This window comes from Emydura macquarii, unplaced genomic scaffold (genome assembly GCF_026122565.2).
Source record: "Emydura macquarii macquarii isolate MOO-44397 ecotype Brisbane River unplaced genomic scaffold, CSIRO-AGI_Emac_v2 contig_312, whole genome shotgun sequence".
Taxonomy (NCBI): domain Eukaryota; kingdom Metazoa; phylum Chordata; order Testudines; family Chelidae; genus Emydura; species Emydura macquarii.
This window is the reverse complement of record NW_027130449.1, coordinates 888424-909477: the sequence shown is the minus strand read 5'-3', so window position 1 is coordinate 909477 and position 21054 is coordinate 888424. Positions and strand designations below refer to the sequence as shown.

At 53.5% G+C, this 21054-nt stretch overlaps 1 protein-coding gene across 3 annotated transcripts in view; it reads left to right on the top strand.

Moving 5' to 3' along the window:
- The window catches only part of SLC37A2 (solute carrier family 37 member 2), a 50568-nt gene that overhangs the window by 11928 nt on the left and 17586 nt on the right, over positions 1 to 21054 (top strand). For all 3 annotated transcript variants that reach the window (XM_067563140.1, XM_067563131.1, XM_067563121.1), the window contains exons 2-7: positions 8804 to 8885; positions 9443 to 9530; positions 10966 to 11044; positions 12760 to 12895; positions 16914 to 16990; positions 18669 to 18835. In XM_067563140.1, the coding sequence (XP_067419241.1) occupies positions 8804 to 8885; positions 9443 to 9530; positions 10966 to 11044; positions 12760 to 12895; positions 16914 to 16990; positions 18669 to 18835 (629 nt within the window). The remainder of the gene's footprint in view (positions 1 to 8803; positions 8886 to 9442; positions 9531 to 10965; positions 11045 to 12759; positions 12896 to 16913; positions 16991 to 18668; positions 18836 to 21054) is intronic.

The following is a 21054-nucleotide window of genomic DNA, read 5'->3' as shown; positions in this document are numbered from 1 at the left end:
TGAATTAATTCCTGTTAGAGGCCAATATTTATGGCTGAACGAAGCATATCTTTTAGAAAAATATCCCCAGTGTGATTTTTAAAAACTGGAAGTGGAGAATTCACCACAGCCCTTGGTAGGTTGTTCCAGCTGCTAATTACTCTCACTGTTAAAAAATAAATACAAAATTGAACAATTGCACCTTATTTCTATGGTCTGCATTTGTCCACATTCAACTTCCAGCCACTGGATTATGTTCTATCATTCTCTGCTAGACTGAAGACCCCTCTACCAAATTTGTAATATCTTCTAGAAATATGAATTAGCTGGCAGGCCCTCCCCACGGAAGTCTTATACTGCTTTATTTAGGTGCTTTATTGGAACCAACTGAAAAGGTTGAGAATACCTTTCTAGGCAAACTTTTCTTCTCACGATCTCAGAACATAGGAGGAATTTTCCTATTGATCAGTGTTGTGGCTGGCTGTTGAAAGCTTATTCTAACGTACAAAGTAATATGTTGTCAAAACGCGGTGCGTACGGTAGGGAGTGGTCCTGCATGTGGGGGGATGGACAAGTTGAGCTAATTGTACTTTTCCATCTCTGATTTCTGAGACTGCCTTGCGATGATCAGTCCAGGGTAATAGAACGACCAGGAACTGCTCTGTTCTCTCGAATTTGAAATGAACATGTGCCCAGTGCTGTACGGTGCTCCGTTCCAGCCAATCCCATATCCATGGTGGTAGAAGGCACTTCGTATCTCACAGGATTGGCCACACTATTTGCAACGTTTTTTCTTACTGAAAATGGGCCTATGCTGAGAGCTGCTTCTCCTTGTACGTTGGCTCATATTACGCTGCAACGCATCTCTGGCTTTTCACGTATCCTTCTACAGTGAAACGTGCATGTACGTTAAGGGCTTGCAGAGAAAAATTAAGGCTAGCGAAACAGGTGACGGTTCCCAAAAAGGCAGGGGACCCAGTGAGGGGAGGATGTTGGCCAATTTAACACACGCAAAGGGGATGTGACACTAATAACTCCACAAAGACAGGCTGAACTTTTTCTCTCTCTTGTTGAGATCTTTAAATAATCTTTTGGTGAAGACGGAAGGTCCTGCCAAAATAACTTGTTTCCTACACATCTGCTCTTAAGCTTGTTCATAGAGGCCCCCTAAAGGTCATCAGGTGACCTGAGTTGCATGAGTCGTAGCGTGTAAGGGAACTAACTCAAGAACTCACGAAATCAGTGATAATTATAGTTTTAAAGAAATCATGTGGAAAACTAGGGAGGTATTAGAGGTTTGGGGGAAAGCAAACTGTACTGACTTTCCAGAAAGGAAAGAACTGCCCAGATCACGTAACATCCTGTATCCCATAAGGTCTAACTCTTGTCCCCAGTAATGCTCCCCCCCCCCCCCCCCCCCCCCCCCCCCCCCCCCAACAAAGGGGTTCATAGAACCATGAGCCATAGGCACTGGGAATTTAGACAGTGCAAATCTTTCTGGAGAAACTGGGTTGCTTTTTTGATTGCTAGAACTTGGTGAATGAGTGGGAATCCAGTAGATGAACTGCCCCTTCATCTCAATGGAATATTCACTATGGAGCCTAAAGATGGATTTTAAAGGCCACTTTTACTACTTAATGATTTTTTTAGAAAGAAATCTATACCTACTGTTGGGTTAGAAATGGCATTTGAGTAGAATGTGTCCACTTCTCTGTATTCTGACCTGTCAGGGGGAGTTCTGTCGTGTGGTAAATGTGGTGTGGGTCCAAGTGTCAGGAAAATCTTCCTCTCTGCAAGATGTATTGAGCTGTAGAATTGTCTCCCCAGGGAAGTGATGAATGCCTTCCGCTTGGAACTAAGACAGTGCTCGTGATCATGCTGTAGGGAATATTTTTGCGTTGCTGGGTCATCCGATCAGTCCTACGTGTCTTCATCTCTAACTCTTGAGTTTCTGAGTCACCTAGTAGAACAGCTGCTGGAGGAACCAGAGTTTAGGCTGCTGTACTAGAACTGTGCCTGTTTAATTTCCACACTGGACCAGGTGCAGAGAAGGATGCTCACGGCAATGGTGAGCCTATCTTACAAGACGAGATTGAAAGAGCGTGGCGTGTTCACCCTAGCACACCACAGGCTGTGAAGAGGTATGGTTGCTCTTGATAAATACATCGGGAGCTACACCAAGGAGGCAGAAAAGCTATTGAAGCTAAAAGACAATTTGGCGTAAGAGCAAATGGGGATAAACTGGACAGGAATAAATTGAGGCTGGACGTTAGAAGCAGGTTTCTACCCATCCCAGGAGTGCAGTTCTGGAACAGCCTCCCCATACGAGCATAGGGAGCAAGAAACCTGACTGGCTTTAAGATGGATCTTGATCAGTTTATGAACAGGATTGTTTGTCGGAGTTGTCTGCTACAGCAGGGACTGGACTTGGTGGCCCAGGAGGTCCAATCGTGTTCTAAACGTAATGTTGCATTGATCTCATTGGCTTTAAAATGCACCAGTTGAACCGTTCTTCATGTGGGACAAATCCAGCCTGTGTTCCCCCTGATTTTTCCAGTCTCTACCCCAGCCCTGAAGAAGAGCTCTGTCTAAGCGCAAAAGCTTGTCGCTCTCACCAACAGAAGTTGGTCCAAGAAAAGATAATACCTAAACCTCCTCCCCCCCCCCCCCCTTATCTCTAATATCCTGGGACTGGTCGGGCTACACAGCACTGCATACAATCTTGACCCAGAACAGGGCAAGAGATGGTATTTTCATGAAAATACCAAGATCCCCTCTTCTCAAGTGGTTGGTCTCCATGTGTGTATGTAGGGAGTGAATGTGTCTTAATGCCCGTTAACTTGCCCTGCTGGAACCAATATTCCACCTGTCTCAGGCCGTGTCTTAGTAAGTGCGGCATCCGGGGGTCCCACCTTTGTCCCACAGGCTCTGCATTAAATCTACACATTCGAAGCAGGCTTTTCTAAGTGCCAGCCCTGCAAATTCAACCTGGCGTCCGGGAATCAAAGTGAGCGCTGATGGTTTTGTTCATTAGCTGCAGGAAAGGTTCCGTAGGCCGAGTTCCGCACTCGGAGACTGCTGGGCAACCTGCCGGGCCTTGCGTAGGTGTGACACTGGCACTCCGTAAACCATTGTCGATGCGCAAGAGGGAATAGATTTCCCCCCTCCTCCCCCGTTGCTCTCTGGAGTGTAAGGAAGTGAAAAGCAATACATCAGTTTTGCTCCTGATGCGCACACGGAGCAGATATGTGGGGGCAGAGGCTGCCCTTTGACAAGGGGCCTTTCTCTAAACTGCATCAACCCCTGGGGAAACCTGCCTTGAGGTCAGGGCATAGCTCAGTTTGAGGTGCCGAAGCTCCATTCGTAGACAGTCTGATTCCATTCCATGGACTCCCAGAGTCTCGCTGCTGCTTCTCTTGTGCCCGGTGCTCTGATCAGAGCCAGTCCCTGGACAGCCCTCCCGGGATCACCATTCGTCTCCAGCCCTTCTGGTGGTGAGCGCTGCGTCCTCTCTCGCTGCCTCACTCACCACAGCGGTGCTCCAAGAGCAGCAGGGCCAGTGCCAAGGGACAGTCGAGGGCGTCAGACGCACGGTTAGACTGAGCAGGTGTATTGGCCATTGGGGTTGGGGCCCAGCTGTGAGAAGTTGGCGTCTGATCTCTCCCCTTCCTTGCGTGCTGGTAAGCCTCTCCCGCCGCTTTCCTTAGAAGCTTTATTCTCCTTGTTCAAGCCCCTCTCCTGCTGATTGGCTGCCGCGTCCCGGATCTTGTTCCTAAACGCCTCGAAGCCAAGAGTGGGCCTTGCGGTCCGAGCCGTCTGCGCCCGCGTCTCCACGCATTCGTTCTGTGCTGCAGTACCGGAAACCAAGGCCCGGCTATAAAAGCCCATTGCTCTGTGTACACTGCGTGCTTCCAGCCCAGGAAGTGAGGGGTGGGGGCAGGTTCTGCTAGGGCATCCCATGCTACGGTACCTACATGTCCACCCCCGGGGAAGGAAATGGACACTCCGAGTCAGGAGCAAAGAGCACCCTCCCACCGGAGAACGTGGCTTCAAGTAGTAAAAGGCGCGTGTGGCGTAGAATGGCTCAGCCTGGTGGTTGGCCTGAGGCTGAATCTTTCCTATACAATGTGTGAATGGCTGGTGCTGCGCCGTTACCAAGGCAGCCGCTGGGGAATGAGTTTGAGTAACGGCTTGGGACCGACTTCCTTCTGGTGCTCTCAGGCTGGAGACGCAGAATTTGTGTCACCCGGGGTGAGCCGCGAACGTGGGAAGATGGCTGCATCCCCACCTGAGCCGTTCTGAGCCCGGCAGGGGAGAAGGATGCTTCACTGAGGCTGCTTGACAGACTGACACGGTTTAAAGAAACTCCTGTTCTGTGGGGAGGAGAAACTAGGAAAGCAATGGGAGCAGTGGGGCAAGAAACCTAGCTGGCTTCAAAACTGAGCTTGATAAATGTATGGAGGGGCGGGGATGATGGGACAGCCTAATTTGGCAATTGACTGATCTTTGACTACTGGTGGTAGATATGCCAATGGTCTGATGGGTCATTGGGCTCTGAGTTACTACAGAAAATTCTTTCCAGGTGTCTGGCTGGTGAGTCTTGCCCACATGCTCAGGGTTTAGCTGATCGCCATATTTGGGGTCGGGGAGGAATTTTCCCCCCAGGGCAGATTGGTAGAGACCCTGGGGGTTTTTCACCGCCTTCTGCAGCGTGGGGCACGGGTCACTTGCTGGTGGATTCTCTGTACCTTGAAGTCTTTTAACCATGATTTGAGGACTTCAGTAACTCAATCATCGGTCAGGGTCTATTACAGGAGTGGGTGGGTGAGGGTCTGCATTGTGCAGGAGGTCAGACTAGAGTCTGAGTCTATGGTGCTGAGAGAGGCCTGAGGAGCGGGGTGGGGACAGCAGGCTGGACCAGAGTTTAGCGTGACAGGCGGTACAAAGGGCTGCATGCTCTTCCTTTCCCTCTGCACAGGATTTCTTCCTTTGAAGAAATCCACCAGCTCAATAAGTTCCAATCATGACTATGGTCCCTTTAACATGTGCTCTCTCTTCCCAGTCACTAACACTGGGATTTCCTGCCGGCTCTCTTCCTCTGTCCCCTTCTCCTGCCCACGTGACCCCTTCTAGCCTCGAATTCTCCTCTCTCTAGCATCAGGTTCCTTTTCCTCCCAGGACCAAACTTGTTTTTGTCCGTCTGCCCCTAGACTATCACCTAGTTTCCCTTCTGTTTCTTTGCTATGTAGGTTCTTTCAGCTCGTTTATCACTGCAGCGTCTGAGCCTCTTCCAGTCATGCATTACGCAGCGTGGCTAACCTCGGTCACGTTTGTTCTCCCGTCCTCTCCCAGGGGGGAAGTGTGTGCAGGGGAGTGGTTTTGTTTATAGTGCGTGGAACACACCCGCTGCTGTATGTCCGTTAGAGGTGGCAGGTCTAGGAGCGCACCTGGGACTTGGTGTGAAGGAGAAGGCGGAAGGCCCGGCTTGGTCTGTGGTTCTGTGATGGTTCATTCCCCTGTCGTGACAGCTTTCTCAGGTCTGGCTCGTCTCCATGCTCTGAACGTGCCCCGGACAGCCCCCGCTGGACCTGTCTGACGGTCCCAGAGCTGTCCTGTCCTCTAAGTGCCCGAGTTTGTCCTCCCTTGGTTTTCACGCTCCCCTGCCTCTGATCGTGCCTTTATTATCTCACTGGGTGGCTTCTCTTCCCCCTCCCTTGTGGACGCTGTCCGGCCAGGCTCTGTCCTTTTTCCCTGGACACCCCCTGTCCGCGCTCTTGTCCGCAAGCATGGCCTTCGCTGCCATCTCTGTGCCATCGACTCTCACATCTACCTCTCTGCTGAGCTTTCTCCCTCCCTCCAGCCCGTATCTCAGGGCTTGTCTGTACGTGTAGCGCTTCGTGAAGGTGCGGCCTACGCCGATGGAAGCATTTCTCCTGTCGGCGTAGGTACGCTGCCGCCTCCCTGAGAAACTCTCCCCTAGTCGACATAGGGCTGTCTGCGCTGGCAGTCAGGTCAGTAAAACGCCATCGTTACGCTCACCTACCTTTGTAGTGTAGACCAAGCCTCAGCCGGACCTCTTTGGATGCCCGGTCGTCACTTTAGACTGCATCTCCTCCTCCTCTTTCTCATCACCGTGGGCAAACTCCTGGCCTCCCGGTGGTACCGGCCTGTAAAACTGGGTGTCAGCTGTGGTGGATCTACCTCTCTAGACCTGCATATTCGAACCACTTTTCAATCTTGCCATGTCCTTGTGCGACATCTCAGCCTTTCCTCTCTGCCACGGAACCAGAACACCTGTCGAGGCCTTCACCGCGTCACCCCTTGGCTGCTGCACTCCTGCTTCCCGCACGTCTGTACACAACGTTGGTGCTAAAATCACCTTGGCTTGTCGCTTGGATCCTGTGAGCCCCCCCAGGCCTCCACTGACTCCCATCTACCCCAAACTAGCTTCTTGCTTTCACTTTTTTAAGGCTGTTCGTCAGTTGACCCTGTCCTGCCTTAACTGGTCTAATAACGTCTCCCATCATGCCCCATCTTCATTCTGCCAGTGATCCCAGACTACATTGCTCACCCGTCAGCGTCCCTCTTAGCTGCCTGTGGGCTGCCTGTCTCCCATTGTCCCTTATGGTTGGAATGGTGGGGGGAATCTCCCTGATAAAATCCAAGCAGCCTCTATCACGGCCTTCTTCAGGTTGCTCCAGATTCACCCTTGCTGTGCGGGTGATCAAAGCTAGGCAGACGACAAGCGGGGAGTATTCAGCTTTCCTTTCTGCGTAGCTTTATCCTCACCTGAAATACCACCTGACTGGAAGACTTCCCTCCCCCAACCTTCCCTTCTCTGGTTTGCCTTGATGTGATAAGCCGTCACGGCCAAGATTGTCTTTCTGTGGCTGGACGGTGCAATGGGTCCCCGACCCTTATGGCCTTTGGATGCTACAGAAGTTTAGATATTTAGTTACAGGCAAAAAACAAAGACAAACAAAACCAGTCAAAGCTATTTAGGTTACTGTGTCAAGCACTCGGAAGTTAGGAAATACCTGATTTACAGTTGCCCACATAACCTTAATTTAATTCCCTTGTGCATCCGTCCTCACTGAATAAGGCAAGGGTCCTGTGGGGGAAAAAATAGCACGTAATCACAGAACGAAAGCCTGTGTTGTGTGCGTGCACAAGAACGCCAGACTAAGGCTGCCTGGGCAACAGGAAATCTGGTGGTTTCCTAATTTTCGAGCGCTTTGCTCTGGGACCAAAATGCTCTTTAAATGCAGTTTGTATATAACTTTGCAGTGTGCGTGCATGTGTGTGTTTAAAGGTGGAGGGGGGAAAAATAAAAGCAAATTGTTTAGATAAGACTAGAACAGTCTCTCTCATTATGCATCATGAGTGGGCTTTGAACCCTGAGCCTTCTACAGTCCAGATTGCTATCGCTTGAGTTTCAGGCCTAGCGATGTCAGCTGGAGAAGGTTGTTTTCTCTCACAGGTGTGCACTGCTGGGGTTGGGGCGGTGTAGGAATTTGGGGGGAAAGAGGGGGAGCCCATTCCTCTTTCCCCACCCCTGGAAGTTGGGAGAGCGTTAGTTCCACGTGGTGTCTTCAGGGGAGGAAGAAATGGGTCACGGGGGCCATATGCTGAATCCAGGCAACTCTCCTTCCTCTCCGTATGCACATTCCCCACACCCCATATCACCAACCCTCCATTTTACAGCTGCTCCGGCAGCTCCAGCCCTCCCCGCACAATCTCTGCTGCCAGCGTGGCCCTGGGAGCCCGACGCTGGAGTGTGCGCCTCCTGTTATCTAGGAAGGCTGCCCACACATCCCTGAGGAATGCACGCGCGGGACGGGCAATGGAGACTGAGCAGTTTCTAGCTCGTGAAATGCTGAGCTGACGTTCATGGGAGAAAGTCACAGAGGGGGTTCCCACTGCTCAATATCAAAGGCGTTCTGTGTCCGACTCTGCGAGGCAGGAGAGTCGCTTCGAATGGAAGCGGTTCGGCGATTTAATATAGGGGTTGATTAACGAGCACGCTCCACCTAGCATTGTAGTTGGGTGGATGGACTAGAAGCCGGGCTGTGTCTTTCACCTGTGTCACTGCTCTGCCCCAGTGCCATGGGTGTCCTGCCCTCTGCAGCTCTGCGGGTGTGACTGAAAAGCCTCCAGGGTTGCCAGCCTTGCACTTCAGTTTTTACTGACGTGATCTGAAGTTGGTTTTTTACTGACACGGTCGGCTTTGTACTGACGTCACTGAAAATACCATAAACCAGACAAGAACATCACAGAGGTGTGCAGTCGCTCACAGGGAATTTGGCTTTCCGCAATTGTTTTAGATGCATGTAATTGACGAAGCGTGTTCTTTGGGCGCGTGCAATGACAGAAAACAGGGAATTGATCGTCATGATCAGTGGAGATCCAAGAAGTGATTCTGAACGACCGCAATCAATGTCAAAATACGATGTCTTCTTTCTACCCAATTTTACGGACGCTTTCATTTATTTACAGGTTTACTGACCGTGTTCAAATTGTACATTTTTTGATGGACTGTCTGTAAATTTATGGATGGTTGGCGACCCTGCCAGCCAGCTGAGAGGTTCTGGAATGGGGTGGGGAGGGAACTGGTTTCAGACCCACTTAAGGTGGAGCCAGTGCCATGTTGGTGGGGAAGGGGTCACGGCTTGTACCAAGCTCTGACGTGGCAAAGCAGTGACTAGTACAGACTGGTGCGAACAATCGGATTCCTGCAGCAGGGCCCCAGGAGCCAAGGAGAGCGTTTCCCCACTGTTCTAATGCCTGGCCTCACTTGTCCCATTTCTCACTGTTCCCCTCTCAGGTATCGGGGGCTGACGCTTGTGCTGACGTTCCTGTTTTATGCCAGTTTCCATCTCTCTCGCAAACCCATTAGCATTGTGAAGGTAAGCGCTGGACCTGGAGCGTGACACGCAGTGTGGCCCTCTGCTCAGCTTCTGTAATGAGTCCTGTTCTGGCCAGCTCCCGGCCCACGCCAGCACCCACACCCTGCCACAGCCGGCAGTGCGCGTCTGGCAGCCCTTGGCCAGGTGCGCTAGGGTCTCATCCTGGTGCATTTTACTGGGAGATGTCTGGGTCAGGGGCAGGAAAAAGAGTTCTTGATGAGGATCACCCCTGCAAGGGTGTTAAATACCACTCCTGATGCCTGAAACGTGGCCGAGCAGGGTCAGGAAGACCTCGGGCGAGACGTCCTAGGCATCAAGGAGGCTTGAAACCCACTGGTTGGTGGGGGCAGGGTAGCCCCAGGTGATGGAGAAGCAGAGAGCACCCGGGGGGGGTGACTGAGTGGGTGCTGGGTTGGGACAGGGTGCGGGGTGAGCCGTGTGGGTGAGTGCAGGAGGGAAACCAGAAGCGGGAGCCTCCTGGGGTCCTTGTGTGAAGATGGGGCCTCTTGAAGGAGATCTGGACTCTTCAGCTTGTTCTTTCCTTGTTTGCTTCTCAGAGTGAGCTGCATACCAACTGCTCTGCCCAGGGAAGGGGTGCCCCCAATGGCACCAACAGCAGCACGTGGTGTGACTGGGCTCCCTTTGGTAAGATCTGCGTGCCGGGGACCTCCCTCCTGGCTCCTCAGTGCTGCTGCGCTCCGATCCGCCCAGAAACCCCCGAAGGAGAGCGCAGCTCCCGTCCCTCGTGTGCCTGGGGGGCCAGTCGGAGCTGTCGAGCCGCGCCCAGAGCTGACGGCAAGTTACGTGGCCCAAGATCTCCAGGAGGGTGTTTGGGTGGGAGGCTGTGGTGGCGGGGCAGAGATTACACTGATTGCCCAGACAGCTGCCTGGCTGGAGCCCTGTTCTCGTCCCCTCTGCCGCGCTCTGGGCGACCCTGGCTTTGGGGGAGTGCTGCTAGGATCGCTCTTGGGGCTAAGAGACTGGCCCTGGTCTAGGAGACAGCAGCGATGGAGCCGGCATGCCCCCGCCCTAGACTGACTCCAGCGAGTCAGTTCAAATGTTAAACCCTGCCAGTGCTCTGGCAAACAGCCATCCCACGTGATTAATGACCTTACTCAAGAGCCTTAATGTATTTACAACCTACTCAGGAGTCTCATTAGAGCTTCAGCCGAGGGTCGGTTCCCAGAGCACCTGGGTTGGGCCGTTGCTAATCGGAGCCGACTGGAGGCCATTAACCAGCTGAGCGGTGCCCAGAGTGCGTTTTGCCTCGTGTCCCAGGTCCAAAGGGCAGGCGCCCCGGTGGAAAACAAGCACGTCACGGAAGCCTCCGCAGTGGGCATCGTAGTGGAATGGCCTGGAGAAGGAGCCGTTTCTGAAAGCAGTGCGGCTTAGCGGGGCCTGGGGCTGTGATCTTTGGCCCCCCCCTTATTCAACGGCCCGGTTTTGCAACTCTCCTACCCTCGCTGCAAAAGCGTGTAAATAGTGCCTCCGTGCTGCCAGCGCAAAGCCAGCGGACTGGAGCGGTCGGCCTATGCCGGGGGCTTGGCAGAACATTTCCCCTGGAAGGGTCAGGCTGTAGGAGTGAGCGCCTCTGCTGTGTTCTTCCGCTGTAAAGAACCTTGCGCCTTTCCTGTCGCGCTGGCTGAGAGACACTGGCCTGGAGGCATGAGCACAGGAGACAAAGTCCTGAGTTCGAATCCCAGCTCTGCTCCATTGTCCCATCCCCCGTTTGTACCTCCAATCCTCCTTTTGGTAGATGGGGATCATTAGCCTTTGTTTCTGGGGGCGTGAGGTGAATAGCAGCGAGTGACTGTTTCAACACAGCAATCCAGTCCCTGAAGCAGTGAGTGAGGTGCTCAGCATTTCAGCCCGGCGCGGGAACCTGCAGTGATGCGGGAGCGGGGGAGAGCAGGATCCCGCCTGGGTGTGAATGGGATGCAGGGCTTCTCTAAAGCAGAGCTAGCAGCAAGCGCTTGCAGGTCTCAATGCATCCCCGGGGGTGGGCAGAGTGGCAGCCCCTGCAGTGGGGCGTCCCGCTCTAACAAGCTGGCGTCTGCCTGCATTGTCCCCTGTCTTCCAGATCAGGACAACTACAAAGAACTCTTCGGTGCCCTGGACAATGCCTTCTTGGTTGCCTACGCCATTGGGATGTTCATCAGGTATGGATTTCAGAGCCCCACCGGCCCGGGGAGGAGGAGACTGGGTGCCATCTCCTTGGTTTGGTTACAGCTCAAATCATCCCCTGCATACCTCACTGCGTCCTGTTGGAGTCTCCTTCATTCCACAGACAGCAGGAGAGCTTTCCGACTGTACGGCTGCCAGCAGGTGGACTGCGCTTGCTCAGGGTGGTACCTGTGCCCAGCTCAATAGATGTGGTGTCAGTCTGATTCTGGCTCCCTGCATGCCCCTGGCCGTCTCAAAAGGATGGGACATGTAGCATAGCCATATCCAAAGGCTCTGGGGGGTGTAGCTGTCTGCAGTTAAGCAGCTTCGCTTGTAAAACATTCTGGGATCTGTTGGGTGCACGGCGCTGTCTAACGCCAATGGCTGGTTGCTAATAAATGAAACCTCCCGTAGGCAGCTAGACCTGGCAGAAAGCTTCAGCACCAAGGGCTCTTTGCTCATGTCTCTTGTCAGGCAAGCCGAAGGGAAGACAAACTTTTTCAACTGGCCTCCCAGCACCAAGAATAAATTGATCCCGTTTACACGGCCAGCTTCCCTTTGTCTGCGCAGGGTGAAGAGACGAGGAGGGGAGGAAAAGGGAACAGCCGCCTCTGCCCTCCCTCCCATCCCCAGATGGGCTCTGAAGCTTAGCCCACTCAGCTGGTCTCTTGCTGCAGGCCCGGGCACTGAGTTTCTCCAGAGCTGGGACCCTTATTTTGAACCTTCTCTTGCCTGTTTCAGCCCCGTGAGTCCGAGCTCCCTCGCTGACTGGTCTGCACAGACCTGTTCCTTTCCCTTGGACTGGGGCTGTCACGGCCAGTGGAACCGGCGTTGCCCTAGCCTGGAATTTCAGCCACCTTGTTCTGTTCCTAGAATCCACAGATCTTCTCCTTTCTTGGAGCTTGCTGTTGGCTTATTATTATTATTTGGGGGGAGGGATGGCGTTTGCCCTTTCCCCTGCCCCAGAGATTAATGCCGTGGGCATAAGAAATGACTGTGCAGTAAGAACCACACGCCAGCTTGGTAAATAACATCCATCACAGCTGCTACCGGCTGTGGGCACCTTCGCAGGTTTCTTCTCAGTTGGCTGTTGGTGACTGCAGTTTCTGGGTTTTGTATCTGAAATGGGTCCAGCCTGTTGGAGAGGTGAGGTTGGTTTCTCTGTTGGTGTGGGCTGGAGGGGTGGTCTCTGGACTAGGTGCATTGGTTTGGTGACCTATGGCGCACTGGATTCAGCCAGCACGGCCCATAAATGATTGCGTGGCCCAAAGCCTGGGAGATCTGACTTCAGCATTGGCTGGCACTCGGCAATGTGACAACCAGGGCCATTGAGCGGGAAGGGGGACTGGAAGAGCTGAGTGCTAGGGTGGTGCCCTGGTGATGAGACAAAAGTGCCTGGACAGAAGACCCCCATCTAAGGCTCGTTCTGTTCGGGGTGAGCGGATCAGGGTGGCATTTTGGGCTTGGTTCTGGCTTTTGTTCCTGCTTGGGACGAAAGTGGCTCTGGGTCCGTGGAGTTCAGACACAGCCTCACTGCATGCAGAGAAGGGCCTCGTGTTTCAGAGCCAGACGTCTCGGCTGAGAGGCTGTAGCCTTCCGTAATCATGTCAGACACCAGCGCTTGTGTATGCTATTGTTGAGCTCGCAGAGCCGGAGCAGCTGCTGAGCTGCGTGCGTGTGGCTGTATTAATGCTCTTCCCTCCCCGTGCAGTGGCATCTTTGGTGAGCGCCTCCCACTGCGCTATTACCTGTCGGGCGGGATGGTGCTGAGTGGATTGTTCACGTCCTTGTTCGGCTTGGCCTACTTCTGGAAAATCCATGTTCTCTGGTACTACGTCCTGATCCAGGTAAGGAGACCCTGCCCTTCACCTCCCGCCTGTTCTGAAAAGCTGCTCCGGCCACAACCGTGGGTGCGGTTCTGTTGGCTGGACTTTCCCGCTGTAGAAAGACCTTGTGCGGAGCAGAGACCCCCATCCCTCTGAAGAGTTTGCATGCAATCAGCAAACCAAAAGTTTCTTTGGGACTCTTTTATCTGCAGGGCCGTGGCGTTTCTTGGAATCTTTAAACGCAGGTTGGACCTCTTACTAAAAGCTCTGCCCTAACTCAGCCACGAGTGATGGGGCTCAGTGCAGGAAGCATTGGCTGGAAGCTCTGGCCTGCGTCATGCAAGAGGGCAGAATAGTTTATCATAATGGCCTTAAATCTGGGAATCGGCAAAGCTGCAGCTAAATATCCTGGTTTTATTGGGAGCAGCCCAGTGTGTGACTGTTCAATACGGCTGAGTTTCCAGAGGGGAATCTTTTCCGCACCCTTTGGCTGTTGTGTGAGTGTCTCAGTAACTTTGGGAGTTTCTCTTTGCCGTGCCTGATGGTTTCTTTTCAGTACTTCTGCAGCCTTTGGTGTGATCAGCTCGGGGTTCAGCCAGGAATGCCAAGCCATGCCCAAACCTGTTCTGTCCCCCCAGCCGCACCCAGTGTGAAAGAACAAGCAAGGTAACAGATACACGTGGCATGGCAGGCATCCGCCTAAGAGTGTGGAAACTTTCCCTAGCGTCCAGTCCCAGCATGTCCTGAGTCGCTGTAAAGTCTGAAATGAATTCTCCCGGCGCTTTGTCTAATTCGGTCGTTCCCCAGTGCTAGCAAGGCCAGGGAAAGGGAGAAAAGGGAGGCTTGAAACGCCCTCAGGCTGACAGCAACCTGGCTGGAGCAGTCTGGGAAAACTAGCAGGTGACTAGAACTGGCAAACTGTGCCTCCCGCAGGGAAATCCAGGGCACAGAGCCGCTCTGGAGCTGCGTCTCCTTCAGGATCGGGCGTGACGTTCATCTCCTCCACTCCGATCTCATCCAGAGTGGGTCGCACAGATGCTCTCTGGAAGCCGACAGGGCATGGAGGGAAAAGTAGCTGTCGCTATTCTTGAGATTCCCTCCTCCAGCCCTCTTGCTATGAACCACTGGAAGAAACCAAAAGCTTAAATGAATGTTCAGGGCAGCGTTGCAGTGACTTCAGATGGACACACCCCAGAGCCCTCTGTGCTCAGGCCTGACGAGAAAACGGAGGGGCCCTGTTAACGGAAAACAACCTGGAAAAGTTCCCCAGAGGTTCTATGTTCTGGAAGTGCAGGGAAATCTCCCTGCCCCCCTGGCCTTGTCTGCTGCCAGTGGAGGGCAAGTAGCAGGAAGTGGGGATATTCGATGTCCCGGGTGCAGCACTGCTTCACCAGGCAGAGGCTGTCCAAAGGCAGGGGCAGTTGCCACAAGCGCTGATGACATGTAACCTATTGGCAACAGCCGTGTTTCCTGCACCTGTAATTGCAGGCTCCTGTTCCAATTCCCTGTTCCAGTTTCTCTGATAAGAAAAATGCTGTCAGACCTGCTGTAGTGCCACCCTGACTGGGAGTCCAGTTTCGCTGCACCCACAGCGTATCCCAGCTGCACGCTGAGGATCCGTCCCTCACAATGGAAAGCCCTTGACTTCTAGGGCTGCGGTGAAGCGGCTGAGATTTCCACGAAGCTGCTGGTGCTGGTGGGGAGTCTGTTCTTCCAAGCCCCGCCAGGGCAGCATTTGACAAAGGGCTGGCTGTGTGTGGGGCCTGGGCGGGGGCCTGGCTGGTTACTGCCTCTTAAAGGATGAGCTCTGAACCAGCAGGGCCGCCCTTAATTGCAGCTTTGGAATTTAGAGGCAGCTGCCTAGGTTATAGGCTGCCTCTGTGCTGCTCACGTCGGGAATTTTGACACGTGAAAGCTTCCAAAGTGAATGGTTAGGCGGGGGCAGACGGGCTGGGTCACGGGTCAGGATCTTGTGCTTCAAATACCGGCCTCCTCCTCCTTAGTGCAGACAGACACCCCCAGCTCCTACTCCCTGGGCTTTAATGTCGCGGGCTGGGTCTGGCTATTTACAGGAGTGGCGGAGATGCTGAGCATTGTGGACGTGAAGTACCTTCTACCCTTTAACGACTTTAGCCTCCCCGGGAAGTAGGTCAGGTTTATTAACCCCATTTTATAACTGGAAAACTAGGGCGTAGAGAGAAGTGACTTGTCCAAGGTCGCCCCGTGGGTCAGTGGCAGACTGAGAACCCTCTGTCTCGTGCCTTAAATCCAAGACTGTCTTCACTCCCCAGGTAGTGGTGAGGGAGTTGGAAGAGGCTTTAGTATTGAAATAGGGCAACGTAGCTGGAAAGTGAAGATCCTAGAATGACTTTCGGACAGAAATATCACCAAACCCCCGAGAGAGGGTTACTAGGCACTGCAGGCGTTCGCAGCCTCCCCGTGGGGTACAACTTGTGTTCCCGAGGCATGTAAAATGGTCCAGCTGGGAAAACATACCAGCCACTCCCTGAAAAAGGAGGGTGCTCTCTGCATCCCAAGCATCCTGGAGCGGTCGGCCCGGGCACAGGAGAGGCAATATCGGGCTGAATTCGGAGTTCTCATCCCAGCTCTCTCTCGTTAACTCTGTGCATGACCGTGGGCAAGTGACAAGCTCCTTGCTTCTGCACACCCACAGTGAGGCCGATACGAACCTCCTGCATGGGGTGAGGGGTTCTGAGGATAAGGCCCTGATTTTCAACAGCAGAAACCTAAATTTCCTCTCCCAAGTCTGTCTTTAGGTTCTTGGAAAAATGTCCTGATTTTTCAGAAGGGCTGAAATTAACAGGGGCTGTTGAATGCTCTGCCCATTTGAAAATCAGCCACTGGGGGCAGGTGTCAAAATACCTACTTGGGATCTGAACTTTAGGCTCCTGGTTCCAGCCTGACGGTTTCACCATCAGTGAGTGGGGTTTTCCAAAGAGCACTGCAGTGTTTCCCTTTGGTGAAGGAAACGGTCTCTTCCACTGCAGCTACGGTCTGTGGAGACATCAGCTAGTGGGTGTCATGTCCCAACCAGATGGAGACCGGATTCCTCTGGGAATGTCACTCCTGAAACCTGCCCTGTGCAATTCCCTTCACTGGAGGGGGTGACTGTGGACCTGCCATGCTCATCCGCTTCCCTGCCACTGCCTGGAGGGGGTGGGAGTTGCCTCTCACTTGGGCACCAGCCCTTCAGAGCAGCCGTGTACTTGACCCCCTCTCCTTCCCCCCCCCCCCCCCGAGCAGCCAGGGTTTTAGAGAAATTGGACTAGTGGGCCCTGGAAAATGCCCCGCCTTTCCCCAGGAGGTGCAAGGATACTTGGGCAGTACGGCACCAAAAAACCGTAGGCACTGTGGAGGGGAGCCTGTGCTAGACAGCATCTGCACTGGTGCGTCTCACATCTGGCTGGAGACTGACTGCCTTTCCCCTTTGCAGGCAGTGGGATTGCTTTCTTTCCTATGGAAAAAAAAAAAAAAAGAGTCCTGTAGCACTTTAAAGACTAACAAATTTAATTTCTGCAGGCATCAGCTTTGGTGGGCTGTAACCCACTTCGTCAGATGTTCGTCTTTAAGGTGCTGCAGGACTCTGGTTGTTTTTGCTGTATACAGACTAACACGGCTTACCCCTCTGGAACTTTTCTTTCCTCTGTTTCACCACCGTTGCCTGGTACTGAGGCATGATTTCAAACTGCTCGGTTTGCCGCCGTGCTCCTGTACTGAGTTCAGTCTGTATTTGCCTCAGTAACCAGTAGCAACCCTGAAATCCAGAAGGAAAGGTCAGGTGGCAATGTCTTGAGATGCCTTTGGCTGGAGTGAACGCCTGGGTCTGAGAACAGCGTAAGGCACGACTTTCTCTCTGATCTAGACAGTGGGCAGTGTGTGATGGGCTAAGAAGAACGCTTCCCTCTAGAGGAGGACTGAACTTCCCAGGGACGGGGACGGGGGCAATTGCCGTTCAGCACAGTCTGATGTTGGGACTCTATTGCATGGCCTCTTTATACACCTGCTCTCTTCCCGCTAGATCTTCAATGGTCTGGTGCAGACGACTGGCTGGCCATCCGTGGTGACGTGTGTTGGGAACTGGTTCGGAAAGGGGAAGTGAGTCCGTTTCTTCACCTCTCAGGCTTTTTGTTGTGGCTTCTCTTAAATGTTTGTTGCTTAATCCCGTCCCTTGAGGGAGTGCCTGATTCAAACCTCGCCAGTGGCAGGAAATGACACCCTGCCCAGAAACCTCTGGCCTGCCTTTGATTTCTGGTTATGGGGGGACTGTCAAGGCCTGGCCTGAAACTTACACAAATGCAGCTTTTTTGCATGGCCGGGGAGAAGCTGAAATGCTGGGGCTTCCCAGTGCGGGTGGTAGCTCCCCTGAGCCTTCTGCCAATGTAAGCTGGGCACGCTGCCCACCTCCCTATGGGCCTTCCATCCAGCACTTGCTGCCCACCTGTGCTTTGGGGCAGAGGTTCCCAAGCTGTTCAACACTCCGGGCCTGGCTTGGGAACTTCCCGGTGCTGAGAGGAATGTCGTCTGGGTTTTTTTCTCCCCCTGCTCTGGCTTGACAAGCCCATTGTCCCCTTGTTTTCTACGTCCGCAGCTAGTGATCATGTGTATTGCGCCTGGTGGGCTCGCTTTCCCTGTCAGATGGGGAGGGGAGCGCACAGAGCCCCTCTCTGCCTTCGCTTTCCTCCGTGCCAGCCCCCCACTTGTCCTCACTTGCCATACCTTTGGTGTCCTCCTCTCCCCTGTTCGATCACTGTAAATCTGCCTCTCCTCACCACTGCTTATGTTCGCTGCTGCCGGGCTGCTGGCCTCCTCCAGGCCGTCATCTCCTCTCTCCTTGACTGCTGCAGCTCCCTTACCGTGCCAGACTCCAGCTGCAGCAGAATGCAGCACCCCCTTCTGCACATACAGAGTATGAGCCCACCCTCGAACACCTTCTAATTCCTTTTGGGAGCCAGGTCTGAAGTATCCCCTCCTGGTTTTAAAACTCCACGGACTCCAAGCAGCCTGGCTCTGATCTGCTCACGGTCACGCCATTGTTCATCCTTCTCCTTTGTAGACACTGCCACCTGTAGCAGCCTGCCTGGGTCTTTGCCTCTCTGATTTTACAGCTGAAAGACCTTAGCTGTGACCGTCTCTTCTGGCTTGCTCATGTCCCCTAGTTCTGGCTTTCCCCTGGATTGTTGCTTTAACTGGATCTCTGTTGCTGAGCTCTGATGTGTTTGGGCCCTCGTAATACATAGGAACGGTACTACCCGGAATGAAATTGAACTCCTGGCCCATGACGTCCGTTTCAGGCAGTCATGTGGGCTGCACGTCTCATCACTGGATGTGTGCTCTTACATTGGAAAAATGTGAGCAAGGGTCCGTTCCCGAATACAAGGCTGCTTCCTCCTAGGGAGGAATATATACAGCAGCTGGGTTCTCCTGTCCCCTCTTGGGTTAAGCTGGCCATGCATCCAGCTGGCCCAATCTTTGGTGTAGGGCATTTCTTACTGAGGCCTGCCACGTTCACCACCCGCTGGTCAAATCCCCTCTGCTTCCCTCCACTTGGCATTGCTGATTGGTCCCTGCACGCCCGTCTGCCCACATCAGCTGGTTGGGTCTCTCAGCTACTGGGGTATAGGGCCTGGGCGTGGAGGAAATGGCAGGACGTTGAGGGCCTGCAGGGAAATGGTCTCAGTCTTCATATCCACAAGAGTCTATCCCAATGAATGGTTGTAACTGGCAACCACTGCAGAAATGCTGAACTAATGGTTTCCCTCTTGTCCTTCCCCAGGAGAGGTCTCATCATGGGCATCTGGAATTCCCATACCTCTGTAGGGAACATACTGGGGTCCCTGATTGCTGGCGTGTGGGTCTCGTCAGCCTGGGGCCTGTCTTTCATCGTGCCAGGGATCATCATTGCAATCATGGGAATCGTCTGCTTGCTGTTCCTCGTCGAATGTGAGTGTGAACTTGAGAGCTGAGCCTCTGCTCGGTCACACCCTCCTGTTGGGAGACTGGCCGGGCTGCAGCGTTCTGCTGAGAGGTGGATAGTGGATGTGTCCGAGAGGGAGGAAACTTCCCAGTGTCGTCCACACGGAGAAGGGCACCTGGTGCAGCAAGGCTGACGCCATGCCAGCCCTCCCCAGTGGAGAGGATAGAATTGGCTGTATTAAGTATTTAGGGCTGCGATATGACGCCTTTTAGCTCTAAGACACTGGTATAGCTGGGCGAATGGTGCTGAAAACCTCCCTTTGGTATTGGTTTGACTTTATAAACCAGCTCTCTCTGGCAGGGTGCGGTCCCCTTTCTGCTGGTGCCTGAAAGCCCAGGTTTCCTGGCAGGAGTCTGGTGGAAATGGCAGATGGAACCGGTTGGTATTGGAGAACGTTCATTGCGTGTGCATTCAGATTGTGTCGGAGGACCCTCCCCAGAAGTTGGGTCTTACGAATGGTGCTAGTCTAGTCCGTGTTTGTGACAGCAGTGTCTCAGAACGAGCAGGCAGAGCTCTCACTCTTGACAGACCAAAAACTCATGATTCTGCAAGATCTCGTTGACCTGATTAATTCTGAATGAGGATAACCTGGGCACAGATGCTGTATGGAAAGAGCCAACACTTGTGACTGCGCTAAAGACCCTGGTTCTGAAGTCCTTATCTGATGGCTGTTCAGTGGCCTATCGGTGGTGAGGGCTTGTCTACCCCGGGGGGTCAGTCTGGGACTGGCCTCTCTGGCACATTGCTGCTGGCCACTTGGGGACTCTGGAGAGGAAACACTAGCAAACAGTGGGCCACTAACAAGAATGAAAGGAGTTTGGCTTGCCATGGGGTCCTAGAAGAGCCATGCCCAAGGGGAATGACTGAACCGAAGCTGCAAAATCTCCTGTTGCTCTTAGCATGTTTGCACCTCAGCCCCCGGTGGCCTTTCTCTGTGGTGGCCTACGCTGGTGAGGTGCTGGCATGCAGAGCCCTACGTCGGCAGCAGGGGAGCTGGCCCTAGGGAACGCGGCACTAAGCTGGGACCCAGTTCCAAGTGTGGTATGCCGCAGCTGCTGGGTGGGTTTCTGCTGCCATGTGAAGCCAGGGTGCTTTAGTCTGTAGGGCTGACATCCTAAAGTTGAAGGCCCATGCCAAGGAGCATCTGGACATCCTGAGAAGTGAAGCCGGGACATCACTGGGGAGAGGGCAGTTCCTGGGAGCTCATCCACCCCACTGCAGCCCCAGAGCTCTCTGCTGGAGGCAGTATCTTGCAGTGGGGACAGACAACGTGTGACTGAGGTTTTCAGTGCTCTTTGGGACACATGGTCATTCGGATTCAGTGCGAATTTTCACACGGTGCGGCTGTGTGATTGCTGACCACTGCCGTGTGGGGACCACAAAGCGAAAGGGAACGTTACAGCTTCAGCTGAGATCTTGGGCCAGACCCTGACTTCAAAAAGATTTAGGCACCTAAAGATGCAGAGAGGTGCCTACTGGGATGTACGAAAGTGCCCAAGTTAGGCCCCAGCCCCATTAGGTCCCTGTGGAACTTCTTGCCAGGGGATGTTGAGAAGGCCAAAAGTATAACTGGGTTCAGAGAAGAATGAGAAGTTCATGGAGGTCCATCACCAGCTGATAGCCAAGATGGGGAGGGACACAGCCCCATGATCTGGGTGTCCCTAAGCCTCTGACAGCTAGAAGCTGGCACTGGCTGACTGGGTGAGTGGCTCATTCAATAAATAGCCCTGTTCTGCTCACTCCCTCTGAAGCATCTGCCATTGGCCACTGTCAGAAGACTGGATACTGGGCTGGATGGACTCTTGATCTGACCCAGCATGGCTGTTCTCATGCACCTCTCTGCATCTTTAGGTGCCTAGAGACTTTTGTGTCTCTTGCCCTGGCTCAGGCAGCTGGGCGCACCTTTAAACTTCAGCCCAAGAGCACTTTGTACGGCAACAACAAATAGCTATCGCCATCTAGCGGCAGGAGATGGTACCGCTGCTGCTCTATCCTGGCCACGCTCCTGGTCTGCACGCCTGCCCTAAACTGTACCTGCTCAGCTTTCACTGGGAGTGAATTTAGCGCTCTCATCTCTGAGCTCTGCAGTGGCGTGTAGATCTGCTCCCCGCCAGGCCGACTGAAACCCTGGTCCCCATAAAAGCCGAGGCCCTCTCCTGCCCCTCTCTGTAGCTGGAAGATGGAG